The sequence below is a fragment of the Xenia sp. Carnegie-2017 genome, unplaced genomic scaffold, assembly GCF_021976095.1.
Source record: "Xenia sp. Carnegie-2017 unplaced genomic scaffold, XeniaSp_v1 HiC_scaffold_21, whole genome shotgun sequence".
Taxonomy (NCBI): Eukaryota; Metazoa; Cnidaria; class Anthozoa; order Malacalcyonacea; family Xeniidae; genus Xenia; species Xenia sp. Carnegie-2017.
The window spans coordinates 855,384-877,512 of NW_025813484.1; the positions used below are offsets into that span (position 1 = coordinate 855,384).

At 34.0% G+C, this 22,129-nt stretch overlaps 4 protein-coding genes and 2 long non-coding RNA genes across 7 annotated transcripts in view; 4 read left to right on the top strand and 2 right to left on the bottom strand.

Moving 5' to 3' along the window:
* The window catches only part of LOC124443639 (ephrin type-B receptor 1-A-like), a 28,498-nt gene extending 19,005 nt beyond the window's left edge, over nucleotides 1-9,493 (top strand). The window contains exon 18 of the mRNA XM_046994124.1: nucleotides 9,271-9,493. Within this exon, the coding sequence (XP_046850080.1) occupies nucleotides 9,271-9,472 (202 nt within the window). The 3' untranslated portion in view covers nucleotides 9,473-9,493. The remainder of the gene's footprint in view (nucleotides 1-9,270) is intronic.
* On the top strand, nucleotides 26-8,094 carry LOC124443642 (ephrin type-A receptor 4-like). Of its 2 annotated transcripts, XM_046994129.1 has the most exons (10): nucleotides 26-123; nucleotides 653-743; nucleotides 3,628-3,719; nucleotides 3,812-3,882; nucleotides 4,123-4,780; nucleotides 5,133-5,294; nucleotides 5,533-5,964; nucleotides 6,339-6,405; nucleotides 6,718-6,871; nucleotides 7,409-8,094. In XM_046994129.1, exons 3-10 carry the CDS (start codon nucleotides 3,650-3,652, stop codon nucleotides 7,613-7,615), a joined length of 1,821 nt encoding a protein of 606 aa, XP_046850085.1. In that variant the 5' UTR covers nucleotides 26-123; nucleotides 653-743; nucleotides 3,628-3,649; the 3' UTR covers nucleotides 7,616-8,094. The 2 variants fall into 2 exon arrangements, with proteins under 2 accessions (XP_046850085.1, XP_046850084.1); XM_046994128.1 differs by lacking the exon at nucleotides 26-123 and having other exon boundaries at nucleotides 540-792.
* A 361-nt stretch (nucleotides 9,494-9,854) lies between the features above and the next one.
* Nucleotides 9,855-11,373, top strand: LOC124444457 (ephrin type-A receptor 7-like). The gene is made up of 6 exons (XM_046995078.1): nucleotides 9,855-9,974; nucleotides 10,058-10,168; nucleotides 10,237-10,386; nucleotides 10,530-10,574; nucleotides 10,654-10,807; nucleotides 11,147-11,373. The coding sequence occupies exons 1-6, from the start codon at nucleotides 9,855-9,857 to the stop codon at nucleotides 11,371-11,373; spliced, it is 807 nt and encodes a 268-aa protein (XP_046851034.1).
* Nucleotides 11,374-11,465: 92 nt separating this feature from the next.
* LOC124443650 lies at nucleotides 11,466-13,157 on the bottom strand. The gene is made up of 2 exons (XR_006947705.1): nucleotides 12,635-13,157; nucleotides 11,466-12,569 (listed from the first exon to the last, which is right to left on the bottom strand). It is a non-coding gene; the product is annotated as an uncharacterized LOC124443650 (long non-coding RNA).
* Nucleotides 13,158-14,664: 1,507 nt separating this feature from the next.
* On the bottom strand, nucleotides 14,665-16,372 carry LOC124443651. The gene is made up of 2 exons (XR_006947706.1): nucleotides 16,195-16,372; nucleotides 14,665-14,751 (listed from the first exon to the last, which is right to left on the bottom strand). It is a non-coding gene; the product is annotated as an uncharacterized LOC124443651 (long non-coding RNA).
* On the top strand, nucleotides 15,534-21,736 carry LOC124443646 (ephrin type-A receptor 5-like). The gene is made up of 16 exons (XM_046994133.1): nucleotides 15,534-15,772; nucleotides 16,755-16,846; nucleotides 16,940-17,010; nucleotides 17,252-17,912; nucleotides 18,356-18,517; nucleotides 18,756-19,097; nucleotides 19,164-19,275; nucleotides 19,354-19,403; nucleotides 19,516-19,647; nucleotides 19,759-19,838; nucleotides 19,916-20,015; nucleotides 20,090-20,151; nucleotides 20,293-20,391; nucleotides 20,545-20,811; nucleotides 20,888-20,932; nucleotides 21,055-21,736. Exons 2-16 carry the CDS (start codon nucleotides 16,777-16,779, stop codon nucleotides 21,433-21,435), a joined length of 2,634 nt encoding a protein of 877 aa, XP_046850089.1. The 5' UTR covers nucleotides 15,534-15,772; nucleotides 16,755-16,776; the 3' UTR covers nucleotides 21,436-21,736.
* Nucleotides 21,737-22,129: the final 393 nt, after the last annotated feature.

The window sequence follows — 22,129 nt, forward strand, 5'->3', positions numbered from 1 at the left end:
TAATAATAACTTCAAAAGCAATAAGTTCACAACGATTTATTAATCCCGTAAGATGAAAAAAGTATTTCTCGGCAAAACCTAAAGGCTTCTTGAATGAAAAACACGACATTTGGATTTTGAAAGGTTAGTGTATTGCTTTGGTCTTTTAGCAAACAACTTGTTGAGCCGAGTGTGAGGTTATCCACAAATTTCAAATGTAAATAAAAAGCAGCGAAATTTAAATGAAAATATTCCTTTCAAAATTAATAGTAAATGCTAACCACAGCAGTTTTGCCTGCACAAATTGTTAGTGTTTCCATACGTTTGGTATTCAACAACCAAATATATAAAGTTTATTAGAAAAAAATCCTATCCTTTAAAAAGTGTGAATGTAGTGATGTCGATGTTAAATAAAAATTACTCTATTTAATAAGTTGACAAACATTTCATTTCATGTCACAAAATCGTGAAAGTTCGACAATATCCGTGACGGAGTCGAACGCCTTTATTTGTTCAGTTCTGCTGCTATAAAAAGTGTCTGTAAAGTTTGCTTATTTTAATACTAATTGCACACTTGAATAGAATGACTTAGACAAACATATTATCGTAAGCATAAAAGTATATGTATATGATTTTATTCAATGTTTTCGTTCAATAACTTCATCTAATGTAGAAACACGTTTGGCGAAAACTTGTTGTTGAAGAGTGGCAACGATCCTTGGCTTCGACTGATACGAAGAAACAATATTTAAGACTCTTGTTTGGTTAGTATTTGCCACGTTGCGGTGAAGGACATATCTTGTTCAAATATAGGTACGTGGATTTCATTTATTGTCGATTTCAGTTAACTTTTCAAATGGCGGTTGCCAAGTTACTTTCTAATGTTGCCAGCTACATTTCCAAATATGGAATATTCGTTATGAACTTGTCAACTTGAGTTGACAAGTTGTGTACTTGAGTACTGAAGTTGTGAACTTGAGTACTGAAGTTGGGAACTTTAGTACTGAAGTTGTGAACTAAAGTTGCGAAGTACTGGCAAACGCGAAAGGTCTTTGTACCCTGCAGACATTTGGCAATGAATCCGTTCAGTAAGCAAGGAAAAGCTTTACCAATAGAAGTAAGAAATGAAATACTTGAAAGGTGGTTAAATAACCAGCGTTTGACAAACATTTTGAAACAATTAAATCTACCGTATAAGACTCTATCAAATATAATAGATCTATGGGTAGATACTGGTTCTATTGCACCTCGCCAGGGCGAACGTGATGTTCGAACCACGCGTACAGATGATGTTATTGCATACGCTGAATATCTAAAAATTAATAAACCATCTATTTACGAAAAAAAGATTCAGCAACACCTAGAAAATAACAAAGTTTGCCTTCCAGCAAACATACCTAGCAGGTCATCCATTAGTAGAATTTCGAAAAAAGATCTTGGTTACTCTTACAAGATAATAAGTTAAATTCCTCGAGAGACAGAACGGCCGGACGTAATGGAGAAGTTAGAAGCCTACGTAGCAAATATTTCATTGATTGATTGCAACCGTATGCATTTCTTTGATGAGTCGTCTGTATTTGTTACGAGTGGCAACAGACGTCGAGGGCACAGTATGCAGGGTACTCCTGCATTTAAAATCCAACGATACTCTTCTAGTGCCACATTTACTGTAAATTTTTTAAATAATGTAAACGGCGTATCGCATGATAACACTCTTAGAGGGCCGCCAAACGGATTAGAATTGCTAAAGCTTTTCCTTGCTTACGGACTATTACATCATCTGTACGCGTGGTTCGAACATCACGTTCGCCCTGGCGAGGTGCAATAGAACCAGTATCTACCCATAGATCTATTATATTTGATAGAGTCTTATACGGTAGATTTAGTTGTTTCAAAATGTTTGTCAAACGCTGGTTATTTAATCACCTTTCAAGTATTTCATTTCTTACTTCTATTGGTAAAGCTTTTCCTTGCTTACTGAAAGGGATTCGTTGCCAAATGTCTACAGGGTACAAAGACCTTTCGCGTTTGCCAGTACTTCGCAACTTTGGTTCACAACTTCAGTACTCAAGTTCCCAACTTCAGTACTCAAGTTCACACAACTTGTCAACTCAAGTTGACAAGCTCATAACGAATATTCCATATTTGAAAATGTAGTTCGCAACATTAGAAAGTAACTTGGCAACCGCCATTTGAAAACTTAACTGAAATCGACAATAAAGAGGATAAGTCAATTATCCATCGTCACGAAATTACAAACTATCATTTTGTGGAAAGTCTGCCACAACAAATTCTCACAATGTTACATTGGAATGTCAATATTCGCTTATAGCTAAGTTCCGCCGACAAAAACCTGTGATTATAATATATGATCTATCTGTTGAAAACAGCATATAAATCGTTTTGTTCTTTTTTTCCTAATATTCGTTCACCGATTAGGAAGGAATAATTTTTCTTCAACAAATTTTTTTATCATCGGAGCATAAAGAGCACGCTTGTTAAACTTCAATTCAAAGCATATCTATTATTGTGTTTGTATTTTTATGTTAAGAGCGCTTCAGCCATTAATCCATACAAATAATTATTGCAGACCTGCCAACCCCAAGGAACACAAAACCTTGAGATTAATGCAGAAAAACCGGGAGATCTGGCAAAAAAACTGGATTTTTCTATTCTTGTATACGACATATTTTTAGATTGATTTATTAGGCAAAAGGCAATGATTACCTCAAGTGTTATGCACAAAAATTTTAGCTGGCAGCCATTTTGTGTTACATAATTATACGAAAAAACGAAAATCAATGTGATGCCCAGTTCCCGGCGCACCGGGCTACAATACGTTATGTTTTGAATGCTATTCATCGAGTATTTCTTTCCATGCGATGAATAAAAATGCCAACAAACTTCTAAAAGCCTAAGCTTTAAAAAAACCGGGAGATTTAGTATCTTTGTCGGGAGGTCGGGAAAAATGCAGCAAAAGCGGGAGTCTCCCGGCGAAACCGGGAGAATTGGCAGGTCTGTTATTGGCTTACAAAATTGAAAGGTAACTGATGACATCATTACCTGTGTAAGAATAAAGAAAATTATTCGATGGATCAAATATTTCAGACTATCATGACATCATTTTTTTCAGACTATTATGCCATCATTTTCTCGAGAGTATTTCTTTTGTCATACGTATTCGAAAGACAATTAAATATTGACAGTGAATGAAACTAGAAACCACAAGCAACTAGGATCGATTCCAATTATTTACTTTTTGACAATGAAATATTATAACTGAACCATATTATTCTGGAGCAATTATAAAATTTACGCTACCTGAATTGACGTAAATTTCATTACTGAGTTAGCTGATTATTTTAATTATGGCAAGTTTGAAAATTGAAATTAGCACGCTAACCACATGACGCCTCGACTAAACAAGATCAAGCGTCAAATTCTACAGTCTCGTCAATCTCGTTTAACAAATAGTTACATAGCAATAAAAACTCAGTGAAATGTGACATTTTTTTGCCAACATCTTCTAGCAATGAAAATAGTGAAGTGGAAAGCCTCACGTTGGTTTTTGATGACTTTATATCCCTAACTCGTGCGAATAACATTTGTATGTTGCTCTAATTCTGTGCGTTTAAAAATACGTTTCAGGTATCACACTTTTTCAAGAAAGATGAGAATTCTTGTTCTAGGAAGAGTTGTGTTCAGTTATTTACTGCTGGAAATTTCAATGGGCGAGAAAAGTAAGGAGAGCAAGAAATGACTAATTTTACATAAAAATGATCATAAGTTTTATAATCTTTGTGAATTTTAATGTATTTTCTCAACTTGACAGTGGTCTTAAAGGATGCAACATTTGAATTTTGGATGAAAAAGTCTTTAATATTCGATGGACTCGGTCAACTTGTAAGAACGTCGATACATTGATAATGTTCCACGCTATAGCTTCTTCTGTCAGCTATTCCTCATTTGAGTCATTTTATAGTTTGCAACAGACACAATTAATAAAACTTGTCTGTGGGATCAGCATTAATCCTGTTTTTTGATCTTTACGTTATAACCTTAATTCTAGTTGTGACCATAATCCTACTCTTAACTCTAATCCTATAATTAAACACATATTTAGAAATGATTATGTCTTTATAGTTTCTCAAAGAGAATGGAAAAGCTAAAACGTGTGCAGATGGAAGAAAAACAGAAACGTGGTTGTTGACAAAAACATTGAAAATTGATCAAACATTAGATGATGTTAAAATGTTCATCGAAATTGACTCAAAAATGGCGAATTGCGATAACGAAGATGGAATTTGTTTCCGAGACGGTTTTGAAATATTTACCTACAATGGAAATGGTGAGCCAGTGATCCCTTTTCCTTCTAATAGATACTCAGAGAAGAAAAAAAATAGCATTTATTTCAATAACAATTTCGACTTTTTGGGCAACATCACTGGCAACGAAACATCAAAAGAACGGTTCATCAAAATGTTTACAATACATGTGAAAAAATTTCACGACATAACATTTGGCATTAAGTCTACGGGAGCTTGTGGCACTTTGTTTCGTATGAAGATTTTCTACTACGTTTGCCAGCAGAAATATCAAAACAGTATTCTGCTAACGAGAACGTTATCACCTCCAAATGGGACAAAGGTCATTTATGGTAATTGTTCAACTAATTCAGAGAAATTGACAAAAACGAGCGATCTTAGAGCTTACTGTCACAGCAATGGAACATGGTTTCTAGAAAAAAATGCATCTTGTTTGTGTCGTAAAGGATATGAGCCAACAAAGGAAGGCTGCCAAGGTAAAAGAAACTTTGAAAGAATACCAATGTTTTCATCTTAAAATAGTTCTAAAGATAAAAAATACCATAGTGAATGGTAAAAGTAATATAATAAGTTGATAGTTCTTAAAAGAACTGTTTTAAGTAAAGAGCACTAACGTAATGGTTCTAAATTAAACGACACGATGCATTTCGTCTGCCGAATTAAACGACACAATGCATTTCGTATCTTTAGAACTATTTTCAGATTTGTCACTACGACAAAGTCTCTATTTTATTGTTTTCATCTTATCTCTAAGTAATGTTTTCACCATACCTAGACCGTACCATATATTGCTTCATATTACCAACTTAAACCACTTTTCTTTTGAAGCTTGCAAGATTGATCATTACAAAGAAAATGTTTCCAACAACAAGTGTAAAAAATGCCCTCTGTACACGTCAAGTGGAGAGCAAAAAACAACATGTTCGTGTAAAGAGGGATACTATCAACTTAAGCAAGATGAAACAAACAAAAAAATATCAAGATGTTATGGTAATTTCCCAAATCATCCTGTTTTAGTCATAATATTTCTCTTATAATAAGCTTTATGCAACATGTCACATTCAAAGCATGCACTACACATTTCTCGTTGCCCTCATAAAAAAATGAGTAAATTCTTCCATGAAAAGTCGACGTCAGGCTATTTTTATACCAAACTGTCTATTGATGGGAATTTAACAATAGTTTACAGAATACTTCAGATTGCTTAGAATTCTTTGTTAATAACTAGCTCCAGTAGAGATTACATCTCAACCAAAGATCATGGCAGTAAATGGTGAATTAAACATGGTGAACGTTAGTTGGATCGCTCCCGTTAACGTAAGCTTCATTGGTGAAAATCTTGTTTATGACGTCGAATGCTACGTTTGCAACAAAACCTGTCACTGTCCAAAACTGAAGTACGATCCAGGACAGAAAAATATCAAAAACACATTCGTTATTGTGTCTGGATTAGTGACTGGAAACATTTATCAATTCAAGATCTCTCCTAGAGATATCCTAAGCTCGGTCATTCCAAAACAATTCAATAAATTCATCCTAAGTGAAATTTACGTCTGGGTTACGTCATCAAAACGTAATACTTTATCTATAGCACCCAGTACGAGAACCACCGCAGCAGACCCGAAAGCCAACGCAGCAGACCGAAGATGGCGTCTATTTGGTAATATGAACAGCGACATATTTCTAGTTAAAATCTTGAAGTGCTCAGGTTAAGTTATTCTTGCCAATGTAAGTGTTGAAGAATCGTTCGTCCCGCTAAAGGATTGAATGTAGGAAATGGGAACAACGACATTAATATCGAAAAACGACGTAATACATAAAGACAATACATTGACTGCACCCAAAAATTCTGTTTATCGTTTTTATAAAACTTCTTGGAAATTATCAGGACAATGACTCTCGTTTGACTGAAACTTAAACTTCATGAGAAAAGTTCATTTATTAGCAGCACTTATAGCACATAATGACTACTGAGGGAGATTTTACTGACAAAATCTGCGAGCCATCCTACTGCTATAAACTTTCTCTTTTTAGGTATAATTGCTGGTATTGCAGTTGGTGCAGTTCTTTTTACTTTTCTTGCTGTCATCTTTGTGTTGTGGTTTGTATTTTGTAATTGTTCTCATCCGTGAACACAACCCAATGTTTTGCTCAGCAATAGCTTAAAGCCGAACATTTCTTTTCGACCAATAAAGATAATTTCATAAGACGATTTCACTAATTTAAGTACTATGCAAATTTGCAAAACCTATGTTCAAGTTAGCTTTGGAACATATTTAAAGATATATTAATCGTATCCCTTTACCTGATAAGATTTGCTTGATCACAACTGACTTAAAAGTGTTGGAATATTTTTATCAATTACAGTTTTTCTATGCTAAAGTTTTTTGAAGTAATTAGTTGGGTTTTATAGCAAAAAACTTCGAAAGAAAGATTTTGGTATGCACATGGCGCCTGTTAAATACAAGAAAAGGACGAAGGAAGAGAAACATTTAACCGTCAACATTGTCGAAGAGTACGAAATACCCATTCCTAAAGTTCTTAACAAAACTCAAAACACGGCAATGGTAAGTCTCAATTGTATTTGTCAAGATAAACTTCAGATGCAGAAACAAGACTAAGTCCTTTAAGCAAAATTATTATTGCATACTGCGTCGTAATGAGCACTGCACGACATTACGGGGAGTGCTTGTAATTTCTCTAAACAATTTCAGTTTTCTATTGTTTTCCATCGTTATCTCATTCTTTCCTTCACAATCACTAACATTGATATTTGCTTTTATGTATTTTTTAATTTTCTCCATGTAATCAACATTTTGGGCTTAAAATGGTGGCATGCTAGGTTGTTAATGCAGCAAAATGTCTTCTCTGCCTTCCGTCTCTTGTCCATCAACGCTAAATTAAGGCTAGGCTGAAAAATAAAAAGAAATAATGATATTAAAGTAAAAGAAAGACGATATTTCAAATTTGAGAGAAGCTTTTCTCAAAAATTACCCAGAATACAAACTCTAAACTCCGTAGCAAATATTGGAAGTTTAGCACCAGAAAAGCACGCAAAGCATTTCCGCTGTCTTTAACTGCATCATTATTCTCTATATTATCAGAAAATCGAAGATGACACGACTTATCAAGAACTAGAAACAACACAAATGAATCAAGAGGATAATTACACGCCACTACATGCAAACGTGCACGACGCAGCCTATGAAGAGCTAGATACAAAGCAAATGAAAAAAGAAAGTGATGGTTACCAATCACTGGGAATGAAAGGAAAGAGCAACAAGGAATTAGTGTACGTAATGACGTATTAAATAAACCACTTCGAAAGTCTGAGTACAAATAAAACACGTAAAAATACATCGCCTTTATGGTGTAGTTAAAAACAAAGACAAATTAAAAACACTATAACTACAAAGAAAACAGCCAGCTCGAGTTAGATAAAACATGATTTATACATAACTTTTGTTGTGTAGAAGAGTTGAATTTTGTTGAATTGCCGTAGAGTGATTTCCGTTGAAATCATCATCGACTTTGTAAAAACTTGCAATTGTATTGCTATCATTTCTCGTATCAGAGGTTTCAATTTCTATAATTATGAGTTCGGAACGCAAGCTGGGGCCCCTCAAAACAGTTTCAATGAAAATACTGGTACCCAGACTTCCTGCTGTTTTCGAAATGGTTTAATTTAACAAAGTAAAACATACATGTGTAATAATGGGCCTTCATAGTTATTAATCTTCCTCCGTTTTTGACCCAATAAAAAGTTTCAAGAAAAGTTTTAAAATCTAAACCCGTCAAAAAGAACATGGTACCCATGGAAAGAGAGGTTTTCTGAAAATAACACTTCTTATTTTGTGCCCTTGACATAGTTTGACAAAAGCTTCGCTTTTTGATTGCTTAACAAAACATATGACTTCTAGTTTCGGTTATTAATGATGTCCTGTTTGTTTAGGTAAGCTCTTTCTCCTCTTTTTTGTGTTCAAACATTTAAACAACTTTATTGCAATGGTGCACATAAGATTGGGACCTATTTGAAATTGGCTATTCAATCAGATCGTATTCAAACAGAGCATGTACTTGATATATTCCGATGTATCAAAGTGCTACGAGAAGAAGGTCCTAATGTGGTAAAGTTTAAAAATTTTTATTCAACAACTTTAAAATTTTTGCATTACAGCTTCTCACAATACATCTTTTCTTATTTTATTTAAAGAGTATATTTATAAATCAGATCATTAATCACTTTTTTAAGAATCTACAATAAGTCGTCAATCGTGAGTTTCGAGCAACAAGTCCACGGGCGTAACTAAAACGTTAATTAGGGTGGTTGCTGTCTATTCATATATTCAGTATTGCCCCATCGTTTTGAACATAGTCCATAATGATGCACATTTTAACGTATGTATATCACTTTATTTGACAAATTAACAATATAAATGGACGGCTAAAATGTGCAATGTTTGTACGACTTGTGTTTTTGCGTTATGATTGCAGGGTGGTTAGGGCACAAGGTAAGTATTTAAGAGTCCTGGTTAGGGCCATTGAGTTAACTGGAGCGGCTAACTGTACTGGGGCGAGGACGCCAAAAAATTGCCGTCTAACGGACGTATTTCCGCTGAAATGATCGCTTTGCAGAAAAATAATATTCTCGACCTCCCTCTGGTGACTATAGTAAATTACAAAGAATTTCTCAAAAACAAACACGATATCACAGAATATGGATATCGTTAGTTCCATATTCTGTGACGATATCTTTTTTGGCATTTCTTTTATAATGCCAACACTTCAATCGTTCAATTGTTGGATGTCGTAGTTTCCACAAAAAGGAACATATCGCTTCTCACAGGTGAGATAGTTACTTGTTTTGTTAGTCCGTCAACGATTGAAAAGCAATTATACATGCACTTGAAAAGCCATAAAATACATATTAAAGATCGTATATTTTAAGACTGACTTGAATGCCTTGGTTGGATTCTATCAAGATGGGCGATTATATGAATGTATTCATTGACGAAGGTTATGATCATCCATATCAGCTGACAAAAATCAGAAACGAAGACTTGTTGACCATGGGTGTCAAACTGATTGGCCATCGTAATAAAATTATGAAGGCAATCAAAGCAATTGAATTCCAAGAAAATAAAACTTCAACGACTCAATCCAGTTAATTTATAGTATTATGATGGCCATGGTTATTTAAAGGTTGGTTATTTTGCACTAATTCATTTTCTGATACAAAAGTATTCATGATGGTTGATGATGTTGCTTTTTAGATGTAATTGCCCCAACAATTCAAGAAAGTGATAACACTGTTTTTATTGTGATTGTTGTTGTTATTGTTGCGTCTCTGCTGTTAGTAATGATCTTTCTTTGTATATTTATTTTAAAAAGGTATTTTTGCTTAAAACTTTTTATTTCCTCAATATCCATTTTTGTAAATAGCCATTTTTTCTCTGTTACAGGCGAGAGAAAATGCAAAAGACACGTTTTCAAGTAATAGAATACTATAAATAGATTTTGCTTCCTCTCAAAGAAGGAATGAAAACTAGTATGTGTTTTCCTTCCATTCAGATCAATGATGGCATATTGTCCAAAGTGCAATTATTACGCTTGGCAAAGGACGTTGTTGAAGGAATGAATTATTTGTCCGATATAAATTTTATTCACAGGGTGAGTTGGAATTGTTAATTCTGTTCATTGAATGTCATTATTTCAGTGCTACTCTCTCATCTTCGACATTGTCTCGTCTTAAGGACTTGGCTGCACGAAATGTCCTGTTGAACAATGACATGGTTTGCAAAATATCAGATTTTGGTCTTTCGCGAGAAATGGAATCCCACTCTTCGGGAGAGTACGAAACAAGTGTAAGTCGTCATAAAACAACTCTATGAAGTCCTTGACAACTTTCTTTTTCAATACTTTGTTTTTTCAGGGAGGAAAGATACCTCTTCGTTGGACGGCTCCTGAAGCAATCAGATATCGTAAGTTTACGACGGCAAGCGACGTTTGGAGCTATGGAATTTTACTTTGGGAGATTATGTCATTTGGTCAGAGGCCTTATTGGGAATGGGACAACTTTAAAGTAAGAAAAATGTTTAATTTTTAAGAAAGTTAATGTGCTTCACCAGTTATTATGAAACAAACGCAAATCTTGCAGCATTTCGGTGTGAGATATCGGACTTTATGGAGATGAAGTAATGATTTTCTATCATTATTTAATCTTAGGTCATGGAAGAAGTAAATGGAGGATATCGTTTGCCCCCACCACCAGTAAGTTAAACTTTGAAACAGTTTTCATGACAATACTTAGATTGCAATGATCGTTATGTTTGCCTCTCTTCTTCCACAGCAATGTCCTAACGGTGTACACGGTCTTATGCTTCGTTGCTGGAATGAAGAGCGAGCAGAAAGACCAACTTTTGCTCAAATAAATATTGTCATAGATAGATGGTTGCGTTCCCCAGATACGTTAGATAATGACGTTGACTTCTTCGTTACGATTGGCAAGTGTTGTAATGTTTAACAAGATATATAAATTCATAAACAAAGCATGTTTTTCACGTATATCAATAATTAATTCTTGGGTTATTATAAAACAGCATGTGTTAGTAACATCATGTGTTTTTTAGGTTGAAACAATCTACTAGATCAATTGTTACTTAGGTAACATCAACGGTCAACTTGGTGTTGTTTTGACATTCAAAAAATAGTGACATCCATGTAAATGGCTGTCAGTGAATGGATATTTTTATCTTCATTAAATTAGACCAATGCAAAGTAATATCATTACAATGCTATAAATTAATGAAAAGTCTAATAGAAATAACTTTTTCTCAACTCAGGCGAATGGCTGGAATCGATCAAGATGGGAAAATACCAGGCTATGTTTATTGAGGCTGGATATAGTAAACAGTCAGATATTCTTGACTTCAAAGAGCAAGATTTGCAACAGCTTGGTATCACGTTGATTGGACATCGTAATAAAATTTTAAAAGGTATTGAAACATTACGAATGAGGAAAAGTAGACAAGAGTTAGCATTACTTCCTAAAACGACTTCTGTCATTTGAGAAGAACGGCTCTAACGTTCTTTGCAAACATGTATGCCAATCAAATTGGAAACAACGTACGAGGTGTGATACGATAAAATTGAAGTTAAAAATTTTTAGGTAATAGTTTCAAATTATTCAATTCAACAAAGTAAAGATTATTACAAATAAAAACTTTTACAGTAGTTGCTTTTAGAATATATAAACTTACACAAGTCGAGTTATGACGTTATAATAATAGGTACGAGGGTACAACTGACCATAGACTAGTGCCTGTATAAAACATATAAAATGTAAATAATGTCCAAGAATATAATGAGGAGGACTATAATATTAATTGAAATTTACCTAATACAAAATTGTATATTGTTGTTAGTAAAAACAAGGAACAAATACATTGAAGGCAGCTAAGTATTTTCCCAAAAACTCCTGCACTGTTTGTTATTCATTTTAACAACGTATACACGAAGAGGCAAAGCATAGTAAAGCTGTAAACTATGAGTGACCTATCTACAAAAAGCTTTGCAGCTGAATGATCTTCCCTTGCATTTATCATCGCACGAGTTTTGATCTAAAAAAAGATAAATAACTGCTTTCATCATGGCGCATTCAAGAAAATGGCGTCTAACTAGATTCATTTACCTATGAATTGTGTCTCTGCGGACCTGGATTTAGAAATATCTGTGCGTTAATGAATAATGCATGTATCTCAGTGAGAAGTACTTCAATACTTATATTCAGTATTTATATTTTGCACAAAAACTTACTACTTGATAGGTTACTTCCTGTCGTTCATGTTGTCTTTTTGTCATTCATGTCGTTCTTTTGAAATGTCGTTTACGTCTCTCTTCGTCATTTATGTCGTTCATGCCGATTTTTTCAAATGTGGCTTATGTCGTCTATATTAATATTCTGGGATGGAATGTAATTGTTGGTCGTACAAATAACCGTCATTAACCCGCAATAAACGAGGATAAACATAAAGGTAGACACAAAGGTAGGCCATAAAGGTAGGCATAAAGGTAGACATAAAGGTAGACACAAAGGTAAACAGAAAGAGTTGAAAGGATTTCATGATAGAAGCCTCAATTTAAGACAATTCAACAATCAAAACATTGCTAAGTTGAAGGTGTCATGACTGTTGATATTTATCTTCTCTGCGGTCCCAATCTTTCAATTGATTGTCATTCATGAGCAATGGATCTTTGGATTGCTATCTGAAGGTAAGGGAAGATGTAGAAGGAAAAACTCCAAAAGATAGCTTTCTATACAATTCACTAACCTCAGTAACACGTTATATCATGTGCTTAGGGCTGTCCAAGAGAAGTTCATCAGCTCATGCTAAAGTGCTGGCGAGGAGAAAGACGTGAGCGCCCTAGTTTTGCAAAGATTATTGCCATTGTTGATAAATGGATATGCTCTCTTGACACAAAGGATAATATCGTATTCAACGTCCCTTAACTTCAATTGGTAAGAAAACTAAGAAATTTCTTGTGTTTCTTTAACATTCATGAATTGAAAATACTTAAAGCAAATGTATATGTATATTACAGGATCGTAGTTGGCTTCGATTAACATGACCCATCAGAATAATTTTCATGAAACTTGTTTATGATAAACTTTCAGATAGCTATAGCAAAACTCGATGACAAAGATTTGATTTCACTTGTTATAACACTGATTGGTTATGGAAATAAATTAAACAAGGCAATCTTCTCAATTCGACAAAAACGAAAAGAGAAGAACAAAGATGTTGTTTTTGTTTAGAAAAACCACTGATCTAGTAATAGACTGGATATAGCTTCTATAGGTAGCAAAAGTGAAGCCTAATTATATATCCAAAATGCACTTCCGGGTACCACAAGAAATACAAATTACTATAGAAATGTATGGCGGATAACGTTTACATACAAGGATTTTCGAATATTTAAGGCATTTCGTGACCTCTTACTAATCTCAAACATCTGTCATGGATAAAACAAGTTATGTTAATCATTTTGACCCCAAAATGCTACCAATATCTGCAAAATATCGGCGCTCGTGTTCAATTGAAAATTGCGCGTGCAAGAATCGAATTTGCCCCATCGTTGCAAAGGCAAGATAATTCACAACTCATTTTCTAAGTTCAGAGGCAGTTATGATCTAGAATGAGTTTCGATGCTTAAAAAATTCGTTTAGTACCTTTCTTTTATCATTCTTTATTATCTAGACATTGTTGTATGTAACTTTTGCCGTGACTTCATTAGCTGAGTACTGTTGTTGTAGGAACAAGACAAATTTACTAAGCTTTCTTCCTCTCTTTATTCTTATTTTCATTTCTGTTTTTATTTTACAGATATAATTTAATCAGCACGCTTTGCTAATACATTTGGACATGGCCTTCATGAATGAGTGAGTATAGGCAGATGCTGCCAAAGAAAACCACCTGCCCTACTTGTTAAGAAGCTGTTGGTTGAAAAAATTACTAAAGTGAATATTCTTTTCTGCCTTTAAAAGACATGAGTACTTGGATTCAAACCAACAGCTATTGTTATTCAACTATGCAATAAAACAAAAGGTGCTTTTAACTTCAGATGGCAGTTTACCACATGGGAATACAATTCCTGATGCTACGGTATAGACTGCAATTGACAAAAATGTTGGATACTTTTGTCAATAACAACCATACTTACTCATGGCTATATACAAATGCTACCGCAAGGTGTGGCGATTGTATTATTTTTATAAAATAAAAAACAGAAATGAAAATAAGAATAAAGAGAGGAAGAAAGCTTAGTAAATTTGTCTTGTTCCTACAACAACAGTACTCAGCTAATGAAGTCACGGCAAAAGTTACATACAACAATGTCTAGATAATAAAGAATGATAAAAGAAAGGTACTAAACGAATTTTTTAAGCATCGAAACTCATTCTAGATCATAACTGCCTCTGAACTTAGAAAATGAGTTGTGAATTATCTTGCCTTTGCAACGATGGGGCAAAATTCGATTCTTGCACGCGCAATTTTCAATTGAACACGAGCGCCGATATTTTGCAGATATTGGTATCATTTTGATGTCAAATGATTAACATAACTTGTTTTATCCATGACAGATGTTTGAGATTAGTAAAAGGTCACGAAATGCCTTAAATATTCGAAAATCCTTGTATATTAACGTTATCTGCCATACATTTCTATAGTAATTTGTATTTCTTGTGGTACCCGGAAGTGCATTTTGGATATATAATTAGGCTTCACTTTTGTTACCTATAGAAGCTATATCCAGTCTATTATCAGATCAGTGAGAAAAACCAACACAACGTACGTTAAAATAATTTTAGCAACACGTAATGATTAAAAAAAAATGTTTATATTAGCATATGCATAATTAACATAGCCATGTATGTCCATCTTCAGACCTAAAATAAAACATTGAAAAAATTAAATAATATAATTATTCCCATCAAACCATAGCACTGTACAGATGCATGCTATCTTTTTTATCCATACAGTAATGCATTATAAAATTTTAAACTTTTAAACTGAGTAGATAGCCGCCAAAGATCGACGAATTCAATTTTTAGGTTTTCAGTTTCCTTTGCAATTATTTCTACAACCCGTTCCCATGGCAAATCAATAATAATAACTTCAAAAGCAATAAGTTCACAACGATTTATTAATCCCGTAAGATGAAAAAAGTATTTCTCGGCAAAACCTAAAAGCTTCTCGAATGAAAAACACGACATTTGGATTTTGAAAGGTTAGGGTGAAGGAATAATTGCTTTGGTCTTTTAGGAAACAACTTGTTGAGCCGAGTGTGAGGTTATCCACAAATTTCAAATGTAAATAAAAAGTAGCGAAATTTAAATGAAAATATTCCTTTCAAAATTAATACTAAATGCTAACCACAGCAGTTTTGCCTGCACAAATTGTTAGAGTTTCCATACCGTTTGGTATTCAACAACCAAATATATAAAGTTTATTAGAAAAAAATCCTATCCTTTAAAAAGTGTGAATGTAGTGATGTCGATGTTAAATAAAAATTACTCTATTTAATAAGTTGACAAACATTTCATTCATTTCAAGTCACAAAAATCGTGAAAGTTCGACAATATCCGTGACGGAGTCGAACATCTTTATTTGTTCAGTTCTGCTGTTGTAAAAAGTGTCTGTAGTTTGCATATTTTAATACTAATTGCACACTTGAATAGAATGACTTAGACAAACATATTATCGTAAGCATAAAAGTATATGTATATGATTTTATTCAATGTTTTCGTTCAATAACTTCATCTAATAGAAACACGTTTGGCGAAAACTTGTTGTTGAAGAGTGGCAACGATCCTTGGCTTCGACTGATACGAAGAAACAATATTTAAGACTCTTGTCTTGTTAGTATTTGCCAAGTTGCGGTGAAGGACATATCTTGTTCAAATATAGGTACGTGGATTTCATTTAAAGAGGATAAGTCAATTATCCATCGTCACGAAATTACAAACTATCATTTTGTGGAAAGTCTGCCACAACAAATTGTCACAATTTTACATTGGAATGTCAATATTCGCTTATAGCTAAGTTCCGCCGACAAAAACCTGTGATTATAATATATGATCTATCTGTTGAAAACAGCATATGAATCGTTTTGTTCTTTTTTTCCAGTATTCCTTTACCGATTAGGAAGGAATAATTTTCTTCAACAAAATTATTTATTATCGGAGCATAAAGAGCACGCTTGTTAAACTTCAATTCAAAGCATATCTATTATTGTGTTTGTATTTTTATGTTAAGGGCGCTTCAGCCATTAATCCATACAAATAATTATTGGCTTACAAAATTGAAAGGTAACTGATGACATCAATTACCTGTGTAAGAATAAAGAAAATTATTCGATGGATCAAATACTTCTGACTATTCCATCATTTTCTCGAGAGTATTTCTTTTGTCATACGTATTTCAAAGACAATTAAATATTGACAGTGAATGAAACTAGAAACCACAAGCAACTAGGATCGATTTCAGTTATTTACTTTTTGACAATGAAATATAATAACTGAACCATAATATTCTGGAGCAATTATAAAATTTACGCTACCTGAATTGACGTAAATTTCATTACTGAGTTGGCTGATTATTTTCGTTATGGCAAATTTGAAAATTGAAATTAGCATGCTAACCACATGACGCCTTGCCTAAACAACAAGAGCAAGCGTCAAATTCTACAGTCTCGTCAATCTCGTTTAACAAATGGTTACATAACAATAAAAACTCAGTGAAATGTGACATTTTTTTGCCAACATCTTCTAGCAATGAAAATAGTGAAGTGGAAAGCCTCACGTTGGTTTTTGATGACTTTATATCCCTAACTCGTGCAAATAACATTTGTATGTTGCTCTAATTCTGTGGGTTAAAAAATTCGTTTCAGGTATCACACTTTTTCAAGAAAGATGAGGATTTTTGTTCCAGGGAGAGTTGTGTTCAGTTATTTACTGCTGGAAATTTCAATGGGCGAGAAAAGTAAGGAGAGCAATCAATGACTAAGTTTACATAAAAATGATCATGTAGTTTTATAATCTTTGTAAATTTTAATGTATTTTCTCAACTTGACAGTTGTCTTAAAGGATGCAACATTTGAATTTTGGATGAAAACGTCTTTAATATTCGATGGAATCGGTGAACTTGTAAGAACGTCGATACATTGATAATGTTTCACGCTAGAGCTTCTTCTGTCAGCTATTCCTCGTTTGAGTCATTTTATAGTTTGCAACAGACACAATTAATAAAACTTGTCAGTGGGATCTGCATTAATCCTGTTTTTTTGATCTTTACCTTATAACCTTAATTCTAGTTGTGACCATAATCCTACATTTAACTCTAATCCTATAATTAAACATATATTTAGAAATGATTATGTCTTTATAGTTTTTCAAAGAGAATGGCAAAGCTAAAACTTGTGCAGATGGAGGAAAAACAGAAACGTGGTTGTTGACAGAAACTTTGAAAATTAATCAAACATTAGATGATGTTAAAATGTTCATCGAAATTGACTCAAAAATGGCGAATTGCGATAACGAAGATGGAATTTGTTTCCGAGACGGTTTTGAAATATTTACCTACAATGGAAATGGTGAGCCAGTGATCCCTTTTCCTTCTAATCAAGAATCAGAGGAGAAAGAAAATAATAGCATTTACTTCAATAACAATTTCAACTTTTTGGGCAACATCACTGGCAACGAAACATCAAAAGAACGGTTCATCAAAATGTTTACAATACAAGTGAAAAAATTTAACGACATAACATTTGGCATTAAGTCTACAGGAGCTTGTGGCACTTTGTTTCGTATGAAGATTTTCTACTACGTTTGCCAGCAGAAATATAAAAACAGTATTCTGCTAACGAGAACGTTATCACCTCCAAATGGGACAAAGGTCATTTATGGTAGTTGTTCAACTAATTCAGAGAAATTGACAAAAACGAGCGGTCTTAGAGCTTACTGTCACAGCAATGGAACATGGTTTCTAGAAAAAAATGCATCTTGTTTCTGTCGTAAAGGATATGAGCCAACAAAGGAAGGCTGCCAAGGTAAAAGAAACTTTGAAAGAATACCAATGTTTTCATCTTAAAATAGTTCTAAAGATAGCAAATACCATAGTGAATGGTAAAAGTAATATAATAAGTTGATAGTATTTAAAAGAACTGCTTTAAGTAAAGAGCACTAACGTAATGGTTCTAAATTAAACGACACGATGCATTTCGTCTGCCGAAATGCATCGTGTCGTTTAGATTAGAACTATTGGATTAGTGCTCTTTACTTAAAACAGTTCTTTTCAGAACTATCAAATTATTATATTACATTTACCATTCACTATGGTATTTGGTATCTTTAGAACTATTTTCAGATTTGTCACTACGACAAAGTCTCTATTTTATTGTTTTCATCTTATCTCTAAGTAATGTTTTCACCATACTTAGACCGTACCATATATTGCTTCATATCACTAACTTAAACCACTTTTCTTTTGAAGCTTGCAAGATTGATCATTACAAAGAAAATGTCACCAACAACAAGTGTATAAAATGCCCTCTGTACACGTCAAGTGGAGAGCAAAAAACAACATGTTCGTGTAAAGAGGGATACTATGAACTTAAGCAAGATGAAAGAAACAAAAAAATATCAAGATGTTATGGTAATTTCCCAAATCATCCTGTTTTAGTCATAATATTTCTCGTGTAATAAGCTTTACGCAACATGTCACATTCAAAGCATGCACTGCACATTTCTCGTTGCCCTCATAAAAAAATGAGTAAAATTTGCCATGAAAAGTCGACGCCAGGCTATTTTTACACCAAACTGTCTATTGATTGGAATTTAACCATATTTTACAGAATACTTCAGATTGTTTAGAATTCTTTGTTAATAACTAGCTCCAGTAGAGATTACATCTCAACCAAAGATCATGGCAGTAAATGGTGAATTAAACATGGTGAACGTTAGTTGGATCGCTCCCGTTAACGTAAGCTTCAATGGTGAAAATCTTGTTTATGACGTCGAATGCTACGTTTGCAACAAAACCTGTCACTGTCCAAAACTGAAGTACGATCCAGGACAGAAAAATATCAAAAACACATTCGTTATTGTGTCTGGATTAGTGACTGGAAACATTTATCAATTCAAGATCTCTCCTAGAGATATCCTAAGCTCGGTCATTCCAAAACAATTCAATAAATTCATCCTAAGTGAAATTTACACCGCAAAAAACAATAATGGTAATGATCCTAAAAAGTTGTACTTCTCCGTCTTCCTTTATTACATTGAGCATTTTCTCATTTCAGATGAACCAATGCCCCAATCAAGCAGCAATTCAAACAAATACTTGATAATAATTGTCAGTGTTGGTTGTTTGTTTCTCATCCTGATTGTTGTCATTTTCTTCATTTTTATTCGGTAAATATGACGCGGTTAATGAATGTATTGTCAGAAACAATTCTTTATCGTCATCCAAACTTAATGTCATTGTTTCAGAAGGAGAAAACAAAAAAGTGACCTATTTCAGGCACTTCTAAGAAATGGAGGTAAAAATTATAAGTTAGCTATAAATTTGCTTATTTTTATCTCTTGGGCAAGACTTTGATCATAAGGTCTTTTACAATTCACTCAATTCATTATTTTACAACTTGTTTGTAGTGGAGTTGCCAACAACTGGAAAAAAGATGTACGTGGATCCGAGCAACTACGACAAACCGGAAGATGCGATCGTTGAGTTTGCAACAGAGATTGACGCATCACTTTTGTATTTGGAGATGCTAATTGGTAAAGGTGAGAACATTTGGATTGTTCCTTGGCAGGAACTGTTCCATAAACAATGGAAAATAACTCAAAAATGATGTCTTTTTACAAATCTTGCAATGGATTTTTCATTTTTTTCAGGAGAGTTCGGTGAAGTATACAAGGGGTCCATGACTGGTGCTCTTGGAAAAAAGCATCCAGTGGCAGTCAAGACACTGAAGGTTAATACAATTTATAGGAAATCATTTATAGCGTCCTCAAAAATACACTAAACTGGCCAATATTTTTTCACAGAAAGATACGACGCCAAAAGCGAGAGGATTTTCTTTTAGAGGCTTCAGTGATGGGACAATTTGATTGCCCAAACGTCCTTAAATTGAAGGGCGTCGTGACAAAATGTAAATATTGTTATTTTGATAAATCCCCAAAACTCATGTATTGTAATGACTCTTCTGTTCTTGTTGTCCAACAGATAGACCTTGGATGATAGTGATGGAGTTCATGTCTAACGGCTCTTTGGACAACTTTTTAAAGGTATTGAGTTTCGTGGAAAGTTTTACTGGTCATCTGAAAGATGGATAAGAAGACGTTGCAAGCATTTTTTTTATTTATTTAAATAATAGAGTACGTCTATGCACTGTGAATGTTCCAAGTTATGAACCGACTTTTTTGTAGGCCAACGATGGTAGATTATCACATCTTGAGTTGATTAGTATGGCCAAAGGAGTGACAGTTGGAATGAAGTATCTGGCTGAAATGAATTTCGTTCATAGGGTGAGAAAGTTGATGACGAAAAAACATCGTAGCAATAATTAATTTTTCGTACTTCTAGTGGTTGCTTCATATTCAAAATTCTTTGCATTTTTTGTGATGTGTTCAACTGAATTTAGTTTTATCGTATGCTTCAAGTATGCTTTCTTTCATCAGGATCTAGCTGCACGTAATGTACTGATTGATGGAAATCTGGTCTGTAAAGTCTCCGATTTTGGTTTGTCACGTGAGCTCGAGGAAAAAGAATCATCACGTGGAGAATATGCCACGACCGGGGGAAAAATACCCATACGATGGACAGCCCCGGAGGCAACAAAGTATCGTAAATTTTCCTCTGCCAGCGATGTGTGGAGTTTTGGTATTTTATTATGGGAGATCATGTCGTTTGCTGAGAGACCATATTGGGAATGGGATAATTTCAAGGTAAGCAACCATAACGTGATGTAAATCAATCAGAGTTTGTGATAAAGCGATAATCGTGAGTTTTATGCTTATTAAGGTTATGGAAGAGATAGACAATGGTTTTAGACTTCCCGCTCCTCTGGTAAGTGATAGTCGAGATTTACCACTTCAATATCTTTGCAATATTCATGATTGAATGTTGGAAATGAAAAAGTGAAAACACAATACGTGCATCAAAGAAATGTTAACTTTCTATTTTTTAAGAATTGTCCAAAGGGTGTTCATGACTTGATGATGAAATGTTGGAAGACAGAGCGAATAGAGCGACCTAACTTCACTGAAATAAACAAAATTTTGGATGGATGGATTGAAAAACCGAAAACAATGGAAGGTGATATTGACCTGTCGTATGCGCTGCGCAGTTGGCTGGAATCCATAAAAATGGCTGAATACACTGAGTATTTTGTAGCAGCAGGTTACCAAAGACCTCGTGAGTTGCATTCAATCAAGGAGGGTGATCTTAAGGAGTGGGGTATAACCTTAGTTGGACATCGCAATAAGATAATGAAAGGCATCAAGAATTTGCAGGCAAAGAAAAACGGAGGAAAGCCACCATTCAAAAAGCAGATATCTTTAGAAGTATAAAACTGTAGTTAATGATTGCATATAGATCGCTTCATGCATGGTGCTGTTGATGCTGCCCAATGGCATTTCTAAATTAAACGTGTATACATGCAAGAACGTACGTTCGTCCAAGACATCCATTATTCATCACAATACAAGTAGACTAGCGTACACAAAGCCGTAGCCGATAAGCAAGTTGTACGAGATTTAGCATTAGATATAAGATCATACGTAAGCATTTTTATTTCATAGTCTAAGTTCGTTTTAATGACGTTAATAAAAAGTTGTATAAAATTATTCAGAAATAAAATATGGCTACAAATTGCTAATAGCTTGATGATATGGGTATGAATTGACGGGGTAAGGTTAAATTCATACATTCGGTTTGATAAATATAGATTACAGAACTTGTTGTACGAGCCAATGCACTCAACCTACGCCTACTCTCTCCTCAGCATAGGTTCTTTCGAACCGAATTGTATTATTTTATATAGTCTTGATATGCAACCCTCCCTCCTTATTCTCAAAATAAATACACCCTTCATCAGAGTGGCGAACAAGATATCACTTGTTTTATTTGACAAGCTGAATAATATTATTGTTTAATGATTTACGTAATGCCAAAAACAATGGTCAATTGTAATTTGCATTTTACGTGTATTCAAGGTTGAGATAACATAGCCCTTGTTTTGCAACACTACCTATTGTTTTTAGG

Excerpts from the sequence above, each read along its gene's own strand:
- LOC124443642 (XM_046994129.1), top strand. The coding sequence starts at position 3,650 with ATGAGAATTCTTGTTCTAGGAAGAGTTGTGTTCAGTTATTTACTGCTG. Across the intron at positions 5,965-6,338 it reads CCGAAGATGGCGTCTATTTG|GTATAATTGCTGGTATTGCA; the intron begins GTAATATGAACA and ends TTCTCTTTTTAG. Across the intron at positions 6,872-7,408 it reads AAACTCAAAACACGGCAATG|AAAATCGAAGATGACACGAC; the intron begins GTAAGTCTCAAT and ends CTATATTATCAG.
- LOC124444457 (XM_046995078.1), top strand. The coding sequence starts at position 9,855 with ATGTGTTTTCCTTCCATTCAGATCAATGATGGCATATTGTCCAAAGTG. Across the intron at positions 9,975-10,057 it reads ATATAAATTTTATTCACAGG|GACTTGGCTGCACGAAATGT; the intron begins GTGAGTTGGAAT and ends TCTCGTCTTAAG. Across the intron at positions 10,169-10,236 it reads CGGGAGAGTACGAAACAAGT|GGAGGAAAGATACCTCTTCG; the intron begins GTAAGTCGTCAT and ends TTGTTTTTTCAG.
- LOC124443646 (XM_046994133.1), top strand. The coding sequence starts at position 16,777 with ATGAGGATTTTTGTTCCAGGGAGAGTTGTGTTCAGTTATTTACTGCTG. Across the intron at positions 17,011-17,251 it reads TCGATGGAATCGGTGAACTT|TTTTTCAAAGAGAATGGCAA; the intron begins GTAAGAACGTCG and ends ATGTCTTTATAG. Across the intron at positions 19,276-19,353 it reads ATTTTCTTCATTTTTATTCG|AAGGAGAAAACAAAAAAGTG; the intron begins GTAAATATGACG and ends TCATTGTTTCAG.